Source organism: Gobio gobio (genome assembly GCF_949357685.1).
Source record: "Gobio gobio genome assembly, chromosome: 9".
Lineage (NCBI taxonomy): Eukaryota > Metazoa > Chordata > Actinopteri > Cypriniformes > Gobionidae > Gobio > Gobio gobio.
The window spans coordinates 1,001,155-1,020,272 of NC_137115.1; the positions used below are offsets into that span (position 1 = coordinate 1,001,155).

At 46.6% G+C, this 19,118-nt stretch overlaps 1 protein-coding gene across 1 annotated transcript in view; it reads left to right on the forward strand.

Moving 5' to 3' along the window:
• Positions 1 to 19,118, forward strand: part of cttn (cortactin) — a 59,999-nt gene that overhangs the window by 6,845 nt on the left and 34,036 nt on the right. The window contains exons 3-6 of the mRNA XM_079824674.1: positions 7,583 to 7,656; positions 16,825 to 16,954; positions 17,408 to 17,518; positions 17,664 to 17,718. Of these exons, the coding sequence (XP_079680800.1) occupies positions 7,583 to 7,656; positions 16,825 to 16,954; positions 17,408 to 17,518; positions 17,664 to 17,718 (370 nt within the window). The remainder of the gene's footprint in view (positions 1 to 7,582; positions 7,657 to 16,824; positions 16,955 to 17,407; positions 17,519 to 17,663; positions 17,719 to 19,118) is intronic.

Sequence of the window (19,118 nt, forward strand, 5' to 3'; positions counted from 1 at the left end):
ACTATACAGATTATAATGATAACCATAACTATATCAGCTCTTTAGAGTACGGTTATCACTCTCGCTCTATCGCTCTATCGCTCTCTCCCTCTATCCCTCTATCCCTCTCTCGCTCTATCGCTCTATCCCTCTATCGCTCTCTCGCCCTATCCATCTATCCCTCTATCGCTCTATCCCTCTATCGCTCTATCGCTCTCTCGCCCTATCCCTCTATCCCTCTATCGCTCTATCGCTCTATCCCTCTATCCCTCTATCCCTCTATCGCTCTCTCGCCCTATCCATCTATCCCTCTATCCCTCTCTCGCTCTATCGCTCTCTCCCTCTATCCCTCTATCCCTCTATCGCTCTCTCGCCCTATCCATCTATCCCTCTATCGCTCTATCCCTCTATCGCTCTATCGCTCTCTCGCCCTATCCCTCTATCCCTCTATCGCTCTATCGCTCTATCCCTCTATCCCTCTATCCCTCTATCGCTCTATCGCTCTCTCGCCCTATCCATCTATCCCTCTATCGCTCTATCCCTCTATCGCTCTCTCGCCCTATCCCTCTATCCCTCTATCCCTCTATCCCTCTATCGCTCTATCCCTCTATCGCTCTCTCGCCCTATCCCTCTATCGCTCTATCCCTCTATCCCTCTATCCCTCTATCGCTCTATCCCTCTATCGCTCTCTCGCCCTATCCCTCTATCGCTCTATCCCTCTATCCCTCTATCCCTCTATCGCTCTATCGCTCTCTCGCCCTATCCATCTATCCCTCTATCGCTCTATCCCTCTATCGCTCTCTCGCCCTATCCCTCTATCGCTCTATCCCTCTATCCCTCTATCCCTCTATCGCTCTCTCGCCCTATCCCTCTATCGCTCTATCCCTCTATCCATCTATCCCTCTATCGCTCTATCGCTCTATCCCTCTATCCCTCTATCCCTCTATCGCTCTATCCCTCTATCGCTCTCTCGCCCTATCCCTCTATCGCTCTATCCCTCTATCGCTCTCTCGCCCTATCCCTCTATCGCTCTATCCCTCTATCCCTCTATCCCTCTATCGCTCTATCGCTCTCTCGCCCTATCCATCTATCCCTCTATCGCTCTATCCCTCTATCGCTCTCTCGCCCTATCCCTCTATCGCTCTATCCCTCTATCCCTCTATCCCTCTATCGCTCTCTCGCCCTATCCCTCTATCGCTCTATCCCTCTATCCATCTATCCCTCTATCGCTCTATCGCTCTATCCCTCTATCCCTCTATCCCTCTATCGCTCTATCCCTCTATCGCTCTCTCGCCCTATCCCTCTATCGCTCTATCCCTCTATCCATCTATCCCTCTATCGCTCTATCCCTCTATCGCTCTATCGCTCTATCCCTCTATCGCTCTCTCGCCCTATCCCTCTATCGCTCTATCCCTCTATCCATCTATCGCTCTATCCCTCTATCCCTCTATCCCTCTATCGCTCTATCCCTCTATCGCTCTATCGCTCTATCCCTCTATCGCTCTCTCGCCCTATCCCTCTATCGCTCTATCCCTCTATCCCTCTATCGCTCTATCCCTCTATCGCTCTCTCGCCCTATCCCTCTATCGCTCTATCCCTCTATCCATCTATCGCTCTATCCCTCTATCCCTCTATCCCTCTATCGCTCTATCCCTCTATCCCTCTATCGCTCTATCCCTCTATCCATCTATCGCTCTATCCCTCTATCCCTCTATCCCTCTATCCCTCTATCCCTCTATCCCTCTATCCCTCTATCCCTCTATCGCTCTATCCCTCTATCGCTCTATCGCTCTATCCCTCTATCGCTCTCTCGCCCTATCCCTCTATCGCTCTATCCCTCTATCCCTCTATCGCTCTATCCCTCTATCGCTCTCTCGCCCTATCCCTCTATCGCTCTATCCCTCTATCCATCTATCGCTCTATCCCTCTATCCCTCTATCCCTCTATCGCTCTATCCCTCTTTCGCTCTCTCGCCCTATCCCTCTATCGCTCTATCCCTCTATCCATCTATCGCTCTATCCCTCTATCCCTCTATCCCTCTATCGCTCTATCCCTCTATCGCTCTATCGCTCTATCCCTCTATCGCTCTCTCGCCCTATCCCTCTATCGCTCTATCCCTCTATCCCTCTATCGCTCTATCGCTCTCTCGCCCTATCCCTCTATCGCTCTATCCCTCTATCCCCCTATCCCTCTATCGCTCTATCCCTCTATCCCTCTATCCCTCTATCGCTCTATCGCTCTCTCGCCCTATCCCTCTATCGCTCTATCCCTCTATCCCCCTATCCCTCTATCGCTCTATCCCTATGTGTATAAAGTATGGCGCCGCCGTGCTCGGTCGCCGTTCAGGTCGCTCCGCTAAGACTTTGCTTTTATTTATTATTCTACTCTCTTTTACTCTCTATTTTTTCCAACGGATCATCTGCTTTGATCTGTTACGACAGCAAAACACTTCTGGAAATTGGTTACCGCTACACTGACCTGTTTCAGGACACTTTCTCCAATCTTCCATCTGATATTCGCCGGGACGCCGAGTTGAACAATGGCCACTCGAGTCGACGGCGAAGATTCAAAAAACACCGCGGGAAACGCGCTGGGATCCGCAACAGACTGAGAAAAAGAGCATTCAGTCCTCCTCTCCCGAGCATTTTGCTCGCAAATGTCCAATCCTTGGAGAATAAGATGGACGATCTTAGAGCCAGGATAAGTTTTCAACGGGACATGAGAGACTGCAACATCTATTGTCTGTCCGAAACATGGCTCACGCCAGCGGCCCCGGATACAGCCGTGACGCCGTCCGAGAACTTCTCTGTTTTTCGGATGGACAGAACAGCCGAGGCCGGGAAATCTAAAGGCGGTGGAGTGTGTTTCATGATAAACAAGAAATGGTGCGATCCTAGGAACATCTCCATTCTTTCGCGATCCTGCTCGCCTCACTTGGAACATTTAACTATCATGTGCCGGCCTTTCTACCTGCCGAGGGAGTTTTCCTCGGTCATCGCCACTGCCGTTTATATTCCACCACAAGCAGACACGGGGCTGGCTTTATCTGCCCTCCATGATGTGACCAGCGGCTTCATAAACAAACACCCCGACGCTGCTTTCATCGTCGCGGGTGATTTTAACAAAGCTAACCTAAAGAAAGTATTGCCAAACTTTCACCAGCATGTCTCCTGTCCCACACGAGGAGCAAACACACTGGATCATTGCTACTCTCCGTTTAAGAACGCCTACAAAGCTCGGTCACAGCCAGCTTTTGGCAAATCGGACCATGCCGCCATTTTCCTCACACCGGAATATAAACAAAGGCTCGTTCAAGAGCCCCCGGTGAGGAGGGAAGTCAAACGCTGGTCATCCCATTCAGAGATCACGCTACAGGCAGCTCTTGATGACGTCGACTGGGACATGTTCCGCGCGAGTTCTGAAGACGTCAGCGAGTTCACAGAAGTGGCGCTCTGCTTTATTAACACACTGACAGAGCAAGCCACACAAACAATAACTATAACGTCCTTCCCTAATCAGAAACCGTGGGTGGACAGTTCAATCCGCACTGCAGTTAACACGCGCACTATCGCGTACAATGCCGGTCTCCAAACGGGGGATATGAGGGAGTACAAAGCTTCATGTTACGCCCTCCGGCGCGCCGTTAAAGCCGCAAAACTCCGCTATAAAGACAGAGTGGAATCTCATTTCCAACTCAACGACTCCCGGCGGATGTGGCAGGGACTGAGAACCATCTGTGCTTTTGGAACTAAATCCTCTGCAGAGGTGAGAGCTGATCCGTTGCTGGTGAACGAGTTAAACTCTTTCTACGCTCGCTTTGATGGTAATCGCGGCAGCGCGACTCCGGCGAGTGACGCGTCAGAGAGAGTCCCTCAGAGCAGCAACGGTCACGTGATCTCTGTCTCGGAGGACGAGGTTCGGAGGGCACTCAAACGTGTGGATGTCAGGAAAGCTGCTGGGCCGGATGGTATTTCAGGTCGTGTTCTGCGGTCCTGTGCTGATCAGCTCGCAGGGCTCTTTACATCCATATTTAACGAGTCCCTTGCTACATCTGTTGTCCCCACCTCCTTCAAACGATCCTCCATCATCCCTGTACCTAAGATCAGTAAACCCTCTTGCCTAAATGACTATCGTCCAGTGGCTCTCACATCTTTAGTCATGAAGGTCTTTGAGAGACTCATTAAAAACAACATTTGCTCCTCCATTCCTGACACTTTGGACCCTCTTCAGTTTGCCTATCGTCCCAATAGATCGACTGAAGATGCCCTCTCTCACGTCCTTCACTCCTGCCTCACTCACATTGACAGCAAAAGTGGGAACTATGTCAGGCTGCTATTTATTGACTATAGCTCAGCCTTTAACACCATAGTTCCCATTAAGCTAACACACAAACTCCTGGATCTAGGCCTGAATTCTTCTCTCTGCCTCTGGATTGAAGATTTCCTCACTGGCAGACCCCAGGCGGTGAGAGTAGGCCAGTTCACCTCCACCTCCATCACCCTGAGTGTTGGAGCTCCACAGGGCTGTGTGCTGAGTCCCCTGCTCTACTCTCTCTACACCCATGACTGTTTGTCCACACACAGCTCCACCTCGATCATCAAGTTTGCTGATGATACTGTTGTCCTGGGTCTCATCTCCAACAACAATGAGACGGCATACTTGGACGAAGTGGAGCAACTGACATCATGGTGCCAGGACAACTGTCTCTCTCTGAATGTTAACAAGACCAAAGAACTGATTGTGGACTTCAGGAAGAGACAGCATCGGTCATACTCCCCTCTCATGATCAGCGGGACACCGGTAGAGAGAGTGAACAGCTTCAAATACCTGGGTGTGAACATCTCCGAGGATCTGACCTGGACTACACACATCCAGACACAGGTGAAAAAAGCCAGGCAAAGACTGTACCACCTGCGCCAGCTGAGGAAATTCAGGGTTTCACCAGCCATCCTGAAAACTTTCTATCGAGGGGCGATAGAAAGTGTCCTGACTCAGTGCATCACAGCGTGGTACGGGAACAGCACCAGTCACGACTGCAAAGCCCTGCAAAGAGTGGTGCGCTTATCCGAGCGCATCTCAGGCTCAGCTCTCCCGTCTCTGCAGGACATCTACACCAAACGCTGCAGAGGTAGAGCTACTAAAATCATCAGAGACATTAATCACCCTGCAAACTCTCACTTCACCCTGCTGCCATCTGGTAAGCGCTTCCGTAGCCTGATGGCAAAGACTGAAAGACTCAGGAGGAGTTTCTTCCCCCAGGCCATCAGACTCCTGAACTCAGTCACGTGACTTCACTTCACCCCCGCACACGCATAAACATCCAGTTTAAACATTAACATTCACATACTGCCATTGCACTGCACTTTACTTTCCTATTGTTACTGCGTAACAACCTGTAATAAACCTTGCACATTATACTTCTTTATATATACATATATATATATTTATGTTAACCACTTATTTCTAAGTCTACAGTTTATCTCACTTATCATATCCACTTATTTTTTATATTTTTATATTTTAATTTTTATTTTTATCTTATTTCCTATTTTTTATCTTTTACTTGATTTATTTATAATTCTACTTATGTTAATACTTTTTATTCTAATTTTATTCTATTTCTATTTAATTTCTTGTAACTGTTATTTGCACTGTCCATGGAGCGGACCTGTTTACATTTCACTGCCAGTTGTATATTGTGTATATAACTGTGTATGTGACAAATAAAACTCTTGAATCTTGAATCTTGAATCCCTCTATCCCTCTATCGCTCTCTCGCCCTATCCATCTATCCCTCTATCCCTCTATCGCTCTCTCGCCCTATCCCTCTATCGCTCTATCGCTCTCTCGCCCTGTCCCTCTATCCCTCTATCGCTCTATCCCTCTATCGCTCTCTCCCTCTATCGCTCTATCCCTCTATCGCCCTATCCCTCTATCCCTCTATCGCTCTATCCCTCTATCGCTCTATCCCTCTCTCCCTCTATCGCTCTATCCCTCTATCGCCCTATCCCTCTCTCGCTCTCTCGCCCTATCCCTCTATCGCTCTCTCGCTCTATCGCTCTCTCGCCCTATCCCTCTATCGCTCTCTCGCTCTCTCGCCCTGTCCCTCTATCCCTCTATCGCTCTATCCCTCTATCGCTCTATCCCTCTCTCGCTCTCTCCCTCTATCGCTCTATCCCTCTATCGCCCTATCCCTCTATCGCCCTATCCCTCTATCGCCCTATCCCTCTATCGCCCTATCCCTCTATCGCTCTATCCCTCTATCGCCCTATCCCTCTATCGCCCTATCCCTCTATCGCTCTATCCCTCTATCGCCCTATCCCTCTATCCCTCTATCCCTCTATCGCTCTATCCCTCTGTCCCTCTATCCCTCTCTCGCTCTCTCCCTCTATCGCTCTATCCCTCTATCGCCCTATCCCTCTATCGCTCTATCCCTCTATCGCTCTATCGCTCTATCGCTCTATCGCTCTATCGCTGTGGTCCTTGATGTGAACGGGTCTCCACACTGGAAACACATCTTGTGTTTAAGATGCAGTCTCAGGTGATCAGAGGAATTGACCTATCGGTAAGCCCCGCCCCCCTTAGTTACTGTTGCTAACTCGGACAAACAAACGGAGTTGCTATATCTTACAATGACAGCTGTCAGTGTGAAACCTTATCCCGAGATGTTTTTGGACACAGAATGTAGCATATATCCCGTCCGAATGATGGCCAGACTTTACTGATGGTTTATCAAGTTTATTACATCGTTTTTCACTCAAAAAATCATCGTAAGAGCTGAACAAACAAAGCATAAGAAGTGCGCATTAACGTCTCATTCACAAACTCTCTCTCTCAGTTGCATTACCATTAACACACACAGCAAATTACACAAAAACACTCACAGTAAACAAACATATACACAGAGCTTATGCCTTTTCGAGGGTGCAGTTAATAACTGGTGAACTTTGTATCTGCAAAACAACTCTGATAAACTGCGTGCGAGCTCTCCCTTTCACTACCCGGAGGCTATAACACCCATCACAATAGGAGATAATGTAGACCTTAAACATATCTAAACTCACAGAAATTAAATAAATATGGTGAGAGATTAATTTGGAAGCGATGGTTTACAGCTCTCAATGCAAACGGGAGAAGCCTCTTGTTACGATCGCAGATGACCTTCGTGTTTCTGACCTAACGTTACACCGCTGCATGAGAACAGTTAGTTATAGTTAGTCACTTTGTACGTTAGCAGGGAATTACTAACTTTAATCGTAACTTAATGAGAGTATGACAACCAGAAAATCCTCTCAGGATCCCTGCAGTCAGTGTTGCAGTACCTCAGGCACCGCATTTTAGCATTTTTGTAGCATAAACACCATCAAAACGATGAGAGCTTCGGATTTTCCAATGTTTCTCTATGACGCTGAAACCTAAAGATATCCGAGTTCCGGTCCCAGCGCAACTGATACTCAACTGCTATTGGCTCATCGGCTTTCGATGGGAGGGGCTTACCGATAGGTCAATTGTGTCTTGAGTATTTACACACCTCTGTCTTCAGTCATGTGTAATGTTGTGTGGTTTTCCTCCGCTGATGTCCCACTTTACCCCACCACACCAGAATGACGTGTCAGAGAAGGAGCAGCGCTGGGGGGCCAAGACTGTGCTGGGCTCCGGACATCAGGAGCACATCAAGTTAGTCCAGCTCTCACTGATTTACATTATACAGTCTTCATTTACTGGCTTTATATAACTGTGGGAAAATACATCCGGCTCCAGACTCACATCTGATTAAGTGTAAATCTGATTAAATGTGCGGTTGTTGTGTAGTCTCACACTGGACTGACCCACAGCTCCAGTGATTATTAAAGCAGCTCTGCTCTTGCTTTCTGGGTAATTCAGTCACAATTCGAGGAAAAGTTTGAGACTTTTGTCCGTATATTAATGAGTGTTGGCTCATGAGTCAGTGAGAGCGCCTCTGCCGCCATCTACTGGCTATAGTGGACACTTCATGTGTTCTTTAATAAAAGTGATCGTTTTCCTACAGCTTCACACGTTTAGTTTTACAAATCATATTAGGGCTGTCACGATTCCACGATTAAATTCCTTGGTTCATCTGTTGTTCATCGTGTGCCACAGGTAATGATTTATAAACCTACACACTGGAGAACACATCGATATGTTTCTATATATGCAACTGCTCAAGATTTCGCTCGAGTTTGCATGTTTTGAGGATCTCATGTTCTTGTTCAAGAAGTTCCAGTGGATGTAGCATTTCTATCATAAAGTGGACAAATATTAAAGATCAGGTAACATTTGAATGGCCTATAATACATGTGCACTTGATCGTTTATATTTTATGTATTATAACAGTTGTTCTATGAACCCGTATGATTACATGTTTTTGATACTTTGTTTGAGAAAGGTGTATTTTAAGTCATTTTAAAGGCTTTGCTTTGGTCTTTTTTTTTATTACCACACAAAAATAAAATATCAGATTAATCGTCAGAGTAATCGACCGATCACCAAAATAATCACTAGTGACAGCCCCATTAAAAATAACATTAAAATTGGATAATATTTAGAGCTGTGAAGTGAAAAGATTGAATTTCACTCTCAAAAGGTTTACTACGAACGCTGAGATGAATACATTTCTACCTCTATAGCATGGTTACAGCTAGCATTACTACATCAGGGTTTCTGCTGGGTCTTAAAAAGTCTAGTATTTTAAAATAAAAATTTTAAAAATAAATTAGTGGAATTATTCTGATCTAGGTCTTAAATAATTTTAAACAGGTCTTAATTTCCCCATGTCCATGTAACGCTACCTCTAATGCTCATTGAAATGCTCCCGCAGCGCTTCAGTGTTTTGTTTTTTTAATTCCGTGGTGTTGTAGTTTTTCTTTCGCTATTCCAAATATAATTCGCTAATATGTAACTTATATTGCAGCTAATCAGCTTTCGTGTTATTGGTTTCGGATTGTACCACAGACACATCAAACGGGTTTTATTCTTCAGCTAACAGTCCTCTAGTGTTACTAAATACAATTAAAAACCAACAATCAGGGCTTGACATTAGCGCTTGTCCGGGGCAAGTGAAAGAGAATTTTACCTGCCCGACGGAAAAGAGCCTGATTAAAACGTCAATAACAAAAAAAAACTAGGTAATCACCAAAATGCAAGAATGACTCTGTAAGTGGCGATCAATGGTGGATATAATATATAATGTAATGAACTGACGGTAACAAGGTTGAGCTGTTGAGGCTCGTGCAGAGAAACTCAGTTAACATACACGGATAAAATTACAAATTGTGTTTTTATATTTATAACATATGACACAGTTAAACAACATCACACAAACACGAGTGCTGTTTCCCTGAATACCATCAAGACTGAACATGACACTGATTTCATACGCCAGCTCCATAAACAATTAATTAACATCGTCACTTACATTTTAGATGCAATATTGACTGTTTTTGTTCTATTTCAGCAGCGAATAGTTCCAAACAAAGATCAGAGCAGAACCATAACCCGTCTCACAGCATCAGTGTGTGTTAGTGAAGAACCATAACCCGTCTCACAGCATCAGTGTGTGTTACTGAAGAACCATAACCCGTCGCACAGCATCAGTGTGTGTTAGTGAAGAACCATAACCCGTCTCACAGCATCAGTGTGTGTTAGTGAAGAACCATAACCCGTCGCACAGCATCAGTGTGTGTTAGTGAAGAACCATAACCCGTCGCACAGCATCAGTGTGTGTTAGTGAAGAACCATAACCCGTTGCACAGCATCAGTGTGTGTTAGTGAAGAACCATAACCCGTCTCACAGCATCAGTGTGTGTTAGTGAAGAACCATAACCCGTCTCACAGCATCAGTGTGTGTTAGTGAAGAACCATAACCCGTCTCACAGCATCAGTGTGTGTTAGTGAAGAACCACAACCCGTCTCACAGCATCAGTGTGTGTTAGTGAAGAACCATAACCCGTCTCACAGCATCAGTGTGTGTTAGTGAAGAACCATAACCCGTCTCACAGCATCAGTGTGTGTTACTGAAGAACCATAACCCGTCTCACAGCATCAGTGTGTGTTAGTGAAGAACCATAACCCGTCGCACAGCATCAGTGTGTGTTAGTGAAGAACCATAACCCGTCTCACTGCATCAGTGTGTGTTAGTGAAGAACCATAACCCGTCTCACAGCATCAGTGTGTGTTACAGCAGAACCATAACCCGTCTCACAGCATCAGTGTGTGTTACAGCAGAACCATAACCCGTCTCACAGCATCAGTGTGTGTTAGTGAAGAACCATAACCCGTCTCACAGCATCAGTGTGTGTTACTGAAGAACCATAACCCGTCTCACAGCATCAGTGTGTTAGTGAAGAACCATAACCCGTCTCACAGCATCAGTGTGTGTTAGTGAAGAACCATAACCCGTCTCACAGCATCAGTGTGTGTTAGTGAAGAACCATAACCCGTCTCACAGCATCAGTGTGTTTTAGTGAAGAACCATAACCCGTCTCACAGCATCAGTGTGTGTTAGTGAAGAACCATAACCCGTCTCACAGCATCAGTGTGTGTTACTGAAGAACCATAACCCGTCTCACAGCATCAGTGTGTGTTAGTGAGGAACCATAACACGTCGCACAGCATCAGTGTGTGTTAGTGAAGAACCATAACCCGTCGCACAGCATCAGTGTGTGTTACTGAAGAACCATAACCCGTCTCACAGCATCAGTGTGTGTTAGTGAAGAACCATAACCCGTCGCACAGCATCAGTGTGTGTTAGTGAAGAACCATAACCCGTCTCACAGCATCAGTGTGTGTTACTGAAGAACCATAACCCGTCTCACAGCATCAGTGTGTGTTACTGAAGAACCATAACCCGTCTCACTGCATCAGTGTGTGTTAGTGAAGAACCATAACCCGTCTCACAGCATCAGTGTGTGTTACTGAAGAACCATAACCCGTCGCACAGCATCAGTGTGTGTTAGTGAAGAACCATAACCCGTTGCACAGCATCAGTGTGTGTTAGTGAAGAACCATAACCCGTCTCACAGCATCAGTGTGTGTTACTGAAGAACCATAACCCGTCTCACAGCATCAGTGTGTGTTACTGAAGAACCATAACCCGTCTCACAGCATCAGTGTGTGTTACTGAAGAACCATAACCCGTCTCACAGCATCAGTGTGTGTTAGTGAAGAACCATAACCCGTCGCACAGCATCAGTGTGTGTTAGTGAAGAACCATAACCCGTTGCACAGCATCAGTGTGTGTTAGTGAAGAACCATAACCCGTCTCACAGCATCAGTGTGTGTTACTGAAGAACCATAACCCGTCTCACAGCATCAGTGTGTGTTACTGAAGAACCATAACCCGTCTCACAGCATCAGTGTGTGTTACTGAAGAACCATAACCCGTCTCACAGCATCAGTGTGTGTTAGTGAAGAACCATAACCCGTCGCACAGCATCAGTGTGTGTTAGTGAAGAACCATAACCCGTCTCACAGCATCAGTGTGTGTTACAGCAGAACCATAACCCGTCTCACAGCATCAGTGTGTGTTACTGAAGAACCATAACCCGTCTCACAGCATCAGTGTGTGTTAGTGAAGAACCATAACCCGTCTCACAGCATCAGTGTGTGTTACAGCAGAACCATAACCCGTCTCACAGCATCAGTGTGTGTTACTGAAGAACCATAACCCGTCGCACAGCATCAGTGTGTGTTAGTGAAGAACCATAACCCGTCGCACAGCATCAGTGTGTGTTAGTGAAGAACCATAACCCGTTGCACAGCATCAGTGTGTGTTAGTGAAGAACCATAACCCGTCTCACAGCATCAGTGTGTGTTAGTGAAGAACCATAACCCGTCTCACAGCATCAGTGTGTGTTAGTGAAGAACCATAACCCGTCTCACAGCATCAGTGTGTGTTAGTGAAGAACCACAACCCGTCTCACAGCATCAGTGTGTGTTAGTGAAGAACCATAACCCGTCTCACAGCATCAGTGTGTGTTAGTGAAGAACCATAACCCGTCTCACAGCATCAGTGTGTGTTACTGAAGAACCATAACCCGTCTCACAGCATCAGTGTGTGTTAGTGAAGAACCATAACCCGTCGCACAGCATCAGTGTGTGTTAGTGAAGAACCATAACCCGTCTCACTGCATCAGTGTGTGTTAGTGAAGAACCATAACCCGTCTCACAGCATCAGTGTGTGTTACAGCAGAACCATAACCCGTCTCACAGCATCAGTGTGTGTTACAGCAGAACCATAACCCGTCTCACAGCATCAGTGTGTGTTAGTGAAGAACCATAACCCGTCTCACAGCATCAGTGTGTGTTACTGAAGAACCATAACCCGTCTCACAGCATCAGTGTGTTAGTGAAGAACCATAACCCGTCTCACAGCATCAGTGTGTGTTAGTGAAGAACCATAACCCGTCTCACAGCATCAGTGTGTGTTAGTGAAGAACCATAACCCGTCTCACAGCATCAGTGTGTTTTAGTGAAGAACCATAACCCGTCTCACAGCATCAGTGTGTGTTAGTGAAGAACCATAACCCGTCTCACAGCATCAGTGTGTGTTACTGAAGAACCATAACCCGTCTCACAGCATCAGTGTGTGTTAGTGAGGAACCATAACACGTCGCACAGCATCAGTGTGTGTTAGTGAAGAACCATAACCCGTCGCACAGCATCAGTGTGTGTTACTGAAGAACCATAACCCGTCTCACAGCATCAGTGTGTGTTAGTGAAGAACCATAACCCGTCGCACAGCATCAGTGTGTGTTAGTGAAGAACCATAACCCGTCTCACAGCATCAGTGTGTGTTACTGAAGAACCATAACCCGTCTCACAGCATCAGTGTGTGTTACTGAAGAACCATAACCCGTCTCACTGCATCAGTGTGTGTTAGTGAAGAACCATAACCCGTCTCACAGCATCAGTGTGTGTTACTGAAGAACCATAACCCGTTGCACAGCATCAGTGTGTGTTAGTGAAGAACCATAACCCGTCTCACAGCATCAGTGTGTGTTACTGAAGAACCATAACCCGTCTCACAGCATCAGTGTGTGTTACTGAAGAACCATAACCCGTCTCACAGCATCAGTGTGTGTTACTGAAGAACCATAACCCGTCTCACAGCATCAGTGTGTGTTAGTGAAGAACCATAACCCGTCGCACAGCATCAGTGTGTGTTAGTGAAGAACCATAACCCGTTGCACAGCATCAGTGTGTGTTAGTGAAGAACCATAACCCGTCTCACAGCATCAGTGTGTGTTACTGAAGAACCATAACCCGTCTCACAGCATCAGTGTGTGTTACTGAAGAACCATAACCCGTCTCACAGCATCAGTGTGTGTTACTGAAGAACCATAACCCGTCTCACAGCATCAGTGTGTGTTACTGAAGAACCATAACCGTCTCACTCACAGCATCAGTGTGTGTTAGTGAAGAACCATAACCCGTCTCACAGCATCAGTGTGTGTTACTGAAGAACCATAACCCGTCTCACAGCATCAGTGTGTGTTACTGAAGAACCATAACCCGTTGCACAGCATCAGTGTGTGTTAGTGAAGAACCATAACCCGTCTCACAGCATCAGTGTGTGTTACTGAAGAACCATAACCCGTCTCACAGCATCAGTGTGTGTTACTGAAGAACCATAACCCGTCTCACAGCATCAGTGTGTGTTACTGAAGAACCATAACCCGTCTCACAGCATCAGTGTGTGTTACTGAAGAACCATAACCCGTCTCACAGCATCAGTGTGTGTTACTGAAGAACCATAACCCGTCTCACAGCATCAGTGTGTGTTACTGAAGAACCATAACCCGTCTCACAGCATCAGTGTGTGTTACTGAAGAACCATAACCGTCTCACTCACAGCATCAGTGTGTGTTAGTGAAGAACCATAACCCGTCTCACAGCATCAGTGTGTGTTACTGAAGAACCATAACCCGTCTCACAGCATCAGTGTGTGTTACTGAAGAACCATAACCCGTCTCACTGCATCAGTGTGTGTTAGTGAAGAACCATAACCCGTGTCACAGCATCAGTGTGTGTTAGTGAAGAACCATAACCCGTCTCACAGCATCAGTGTGTGTTACTGAAGAACCATAACCCGTCGCACAGCATCAGTGTGTGTTAGTGAAGAACCATAACCCGTCGCACAGCATCAGTGTGTGTTAGTGAAGAACCATAACCCGTTGCACAGCATCAGTGTGTGTTAGTGAAGAACCATAACCCGTCTCACAGCATCAGTGTGTGTTAGTGAAGAACCATAACCCGTCTCACAGCATCAGTGTGTGTTAGTGAAGAACCATAACCCGTTGCACAGCATCAGTGTGTGTTAGTGAAGAACCATAACCCGTTGCACAGCATCAGTGTGTGTTAGTGAAGAACCATAACCCGTCTCACAGCATCAGTGTGTGTTAGTGAAGAACCATAACCCGTCTCACAGCATCAGTGTGTGTTAGTGAAGAACCATAACCCGTCTCACAGCATCAGTGTGTGTTAGTGAAGAACCACAACCCGTCTCACAGCATCAGTGTGTGTTAGTGAAGAACCATAACCCGTCTCACAGCATCAGTGTGTGTTAGTGAAGAACCATAACCCGTCTCACAGCATCAGTGTGTGTTACTGAAGAACCATAACCCGTCTCACAGCATCAGTGTGTGTTAGTGAAGAACCATAACCCGTCGCACAGCATCAGTGTGTGTTAGTGAAGAACCATAACCCGTCTCACTGCATCAGTGTGTGTTAGTGAAGAACCATAACCCGTCTCACAGCATCAGTGTGTGTTAGTGAAGAACCATAACACGTCGCACAGCATCAGTGTGTGTTAGTGAAGAACCATAACCCGTCGCACAGCATCAGTGTGTGTTACAGCAGAACCATAACCCGTCTCACAGCATCAGTGTGTGTTACAGCAGAACCATAACCCGTCTCACAGCATCAGTGTGTGTTAGTGAAGAACCATAACCCGTCTCACAGCATCAGTGTGTGTTACTGAAGAACCATAACCCGTCTCACAGCATCAGTGTGTGTTAGTGACGAACCATAACCCGTCTCACAGCATCAGTGTGTGTTAGTGAAGAACCATAACCCGTCTCACAGCATCATTGTGTGTTAGTGAAGAACCATAACCCGTCTCACAGCATCAGTGTGTGTTAGTGAAGAACCATAACCCGTCTCACAGCATCAGTGTGTGTTACTGAAGAACCATAACCCGTCTCACAGCATCAGTGTGTGTTAGTGAAGAACCATAACACGTCGCACAGCATCAGTGTGTGTTAGTGAAGAACCATAACCCGTCGCACAGCATCAGTGTGTGTTACTGAAGAACCATAACCCGTCTCACAGAATCAGTGTGTGTTAGTGAAGAACCATAACCCGTCGCACAGCATCAGTGTGTGTTAGTGAAGAACCATAACCCGTCTCACAGCATCAGTGTGTGTTACTGAAGAACCATAACCCGTCTCACAGTTTCAGTGTGTGTTAGTGAAGAACCATAACCCGTCTCACAGCATCAGTGTGTGTTAGTGAAGAACCATAACCCGTCTCACAGCATCAGTGTGTGTTACTGAAGAACCATAACCCGTCTCACAGCATCAGTGTGTGTTACTGAAGAACCATAACCCGTCTCACTGCATCAGTGTGTGTTAGTGAAGAACCATAACCTGTCTCACAGCATCAGTGTGTGTTACTGAAGAACCATAACCCGTCTCACAGCATCAGTGTGTGTTACTGAAGAACCATAACCCGTCTCACAGCATCAGTGTGTGTTACTGAAGAACCATAACCCGTCTCACAGCATCAGTGTGTGTTACTGAAGAACCATAACCCGTCGCACAGCATCAGTGTGTGTTAGTGAAGAACCATAACCCGTCGCACAGCATCAGTGTGTGTTAGTGAAGAACCATAACCCGTTGCACAGCATCAGTGTGTGTTACAGCAGAACCATAACCCGTCTCACAGCATCAGTGTGTGTTACTGAAGAACCATAACCCGTCTCACAGCATCAGTGTGTGTTACTGAAGAACCATAACCCGTCTCACAGCATCAGTGTGTGTTACTGAAGAACCATAACCCGTCTCACAGCATCAGTGTGTGTTACTGAAGAACCATAACCCGTCTCACAGCATCAGTGTGTGTTACTGAAGAACCATAACCGTCTCACTCACAGCATCAGTGTGTGTTAGTGAAGAACCATAACCCGTCTCACAGCATCAGTGTGTGTTACTGAAGAACCATAACCCGTCTCACAGCATCAGTGTGTGTTACTGAAGAACCATAACCCGTCTCACTGCATCAGTGTGTGTTACTGAAGAACCATAACCGTCTCACTCACAGCATCAGTGTGTGTTAGTGAAGAACCATAACCCGTCTCACAGCATCAGTGTGTGTTAGTGAAGAACCATAACCCGTCTCACAGCATCAGTGTGTGTTACTGAAGAACCATAACCCGTCTCACAGCATCAGCATATTGTGCATCTAATATAATACATAATATAGTAAATGCTTAATATAGTAAATACCTAATTATGCACATTTCTGGAAATTACCACCACAAATTCAGTCATTTTGATCTCAAAAATCACAAAAAAATATTGAGCTATGAGGAAGTGCGAGTTTATCGGTGCGAGTTTATCGATTTGTTCAATTTGAATAAATTAATTTACTGGTTTGGTGGTTTGGTTTCACTGGCGCTTGGTGTTTCTCATGTGTAACAGAAATGGCCGCTCTTATCATTTGGGCACTGTGGCGGCACCAGTGTGAAATGCCCCCATTGAGTCTCAGTCTGGAGCCCTGGAACATGACCATGATTTAACAGCGTGTGATTGTGTGATTTGTCAGTATTCATAAGCTGCGTGAGAGGGTTTCGACTGAACACAGTGACCTGAAGCAGAAGGAGCTGGACACCATGCCCAAAGCCTCTCACGGGTACGGGGGGAAGTTCGGACTGCAGCAGGACCGCATGGATAAGGCAAGACCATAATATGATCACAAATATAATGCATAATAATGTTGACCAGGTAAACACACGCCCCTTTCAGCACCTTTTGACGTGAGTTATGGGAAAGTTCTACACGTGTGTTTCCAAACCTCCCACCTCAGCTCCAGTCCTGGCACTAATAATTCTGGATGCTTGAACAAATTATGAATAATTATTCATAAGTATGCAGAGTCATAACTACATCTCTGACGTTTATAACAAACCAAACAGTTTGGAAATCGGTAGAAAATTGAGCAAGTTATGCTTACTTATTGCAAGCACCATTAAAACACGATGTTAAGAGGGTCGATGAAAGGGTTTCTGTGCTGTCGATCGCTCAGACGGAAGTGTGTGTTGAAGTGTGTGTTGAAGTGTGTGTTGAAGTGTGTGTTGAAGTGTGTGTTGGAAGTGTGTGTTGAAGTGTGTGTTGTTTCCCATGTGCAGTCTGCCGTAGGCCACGAGTACCAGAGCAAGCTGTCCAAGCACTGCTCCCAGACGGACACCTCCAAGGGTTTCGGAGGGAAATACGGAGTGGAAGCGGATCGTGTTGACCAGGTAAACCGTCAGATCTTCAGTGAGAGTTTCTGCGGTCAGATGGTCACTGCATTCATTAACTCGCGTGTGTGTGTGTGTGTGTGTGTGTGTGTGTGTGTGTGTGTGTGTGTGTGTGTGTGTGTGTGTATGTGTGTGTGTTCTGCAGTCGGCCATGGGCTTTGAGTACGCTGGGAAAACTGAGAAACATGCCTCTCAGAAAGGTCAGTCTCTCTCTCTCTCTCATTATCCATTAATCTTCAGAAATCTCTGTCAGACATTAGTTGTAGTACACTGCAAAAAATGCTTTTCTTTTTGTCTTGTTTTCAGTCCAAATATCTAAAAAATCTGGTATGGGTAAGTTTAAGGGTAGGGTCAGGGACAGGTGTGGTGGTGTGGGTTAGTTTAAGGGTAGGGTTAGGGACAGGTGTGGTGGTGTGGGTAAGTTTAAGGGTAGGGTTAGGGACAGGTGTGGTGGTGTGGGTAAGTTTAAGGGTAGGGTTAGGGACAGGTGTGGTGGTTTGGGTAAGTTTAAGGGTAGGGTTAGGGACAGGTGTGGTGGTTTGGGTCAGTTTAAGGGTAGAGTTAGGGACAGGTGTGGTGGTTTGGGTAAGTTTAAGGGTAGGGTTAGGGACAGGTGTGGTGGTTTGGGTAAGTTTAAGGGTAGGGTTAGGGACAGGTGTGGTGGTGTGGGTTAGTTTAAGGGTAGGGTTAGGGACAGGTGTGGTGGTGTGGGTCAGTTTAAGGGTAGGGTTAGGGACAGGTGTGGTGGTGTGGGTGAGTTTAAGGGTAGGGTTAGGGACAGGTGTGGTGGTGTGGGTCAGTTTAAGGGTAGAGTTAGGGTCAGGTGTGGTGGTGTGGGTCAGTTTAAGGGTAGGGTTAGGGACAGGTGTGGTGGTGTGGGTCAGTTTAAGGGTAGGGTTAGGGACAGGTGTGGTGGTGTGGGTCAGTTTAAGGGTAGGGTTAGGGACAGGTGTGGTGGTGTGGGTCAGTTTAAGGGTAGAGTTAGGGTCAGGTGTGGTGGTGTGGGTCAGTTTAAGGGTAGGGTTAGGGACAGGTGTGGTGGTGTGGGTCAGTTTAAGGGTAGAGTTAGGGACAGGTGTGGTGGTGTGGGTCAGTTTAAGGGTAGAGTTAGGGACAGGTGTGGTGGTGTGGGTCAGTTTAAGGGTAGAGTTAGGGTCAGGTGTGGTGGTGTGGGTCAGTTTAAGGGTAGGGTTAGGGACAGGTGTGGTGGTGTGGGTCAGTTTAAGGGTAGGGTTAGGGACAGGTGTGGTGGTGTGGGTCAGTTTAAGGGTAGGGTTAGGGACAGGTGTGGTGGTGTGGGTCAGTTTAAGGGTAGAGTTAGGGTCAGGTGTGGTGGTGTGGGTAAGTTTAAGGGTAGGGTTAGGGACAGGTGTGGTGGTGTGGGTAAGTTTAAGGGTAGAGTTAGGGACAGGTGTGGTGGTGTGGGTCAGTTTAAGGGTAGGGTTAGGGACAGGTGTGGTGGTGTGGGTAAGTTTAAGGGTAGAGTTAGGGACAGGTGTGGTGGTGTGGGTAAGTTTAAGGGTAGGGTTAGGGACAGGTGTGGTGGTGTGGGTCAGTTTAAGGGTAGGGTTAGGGACAGGTGTGGTGGTATGGGTAAGTT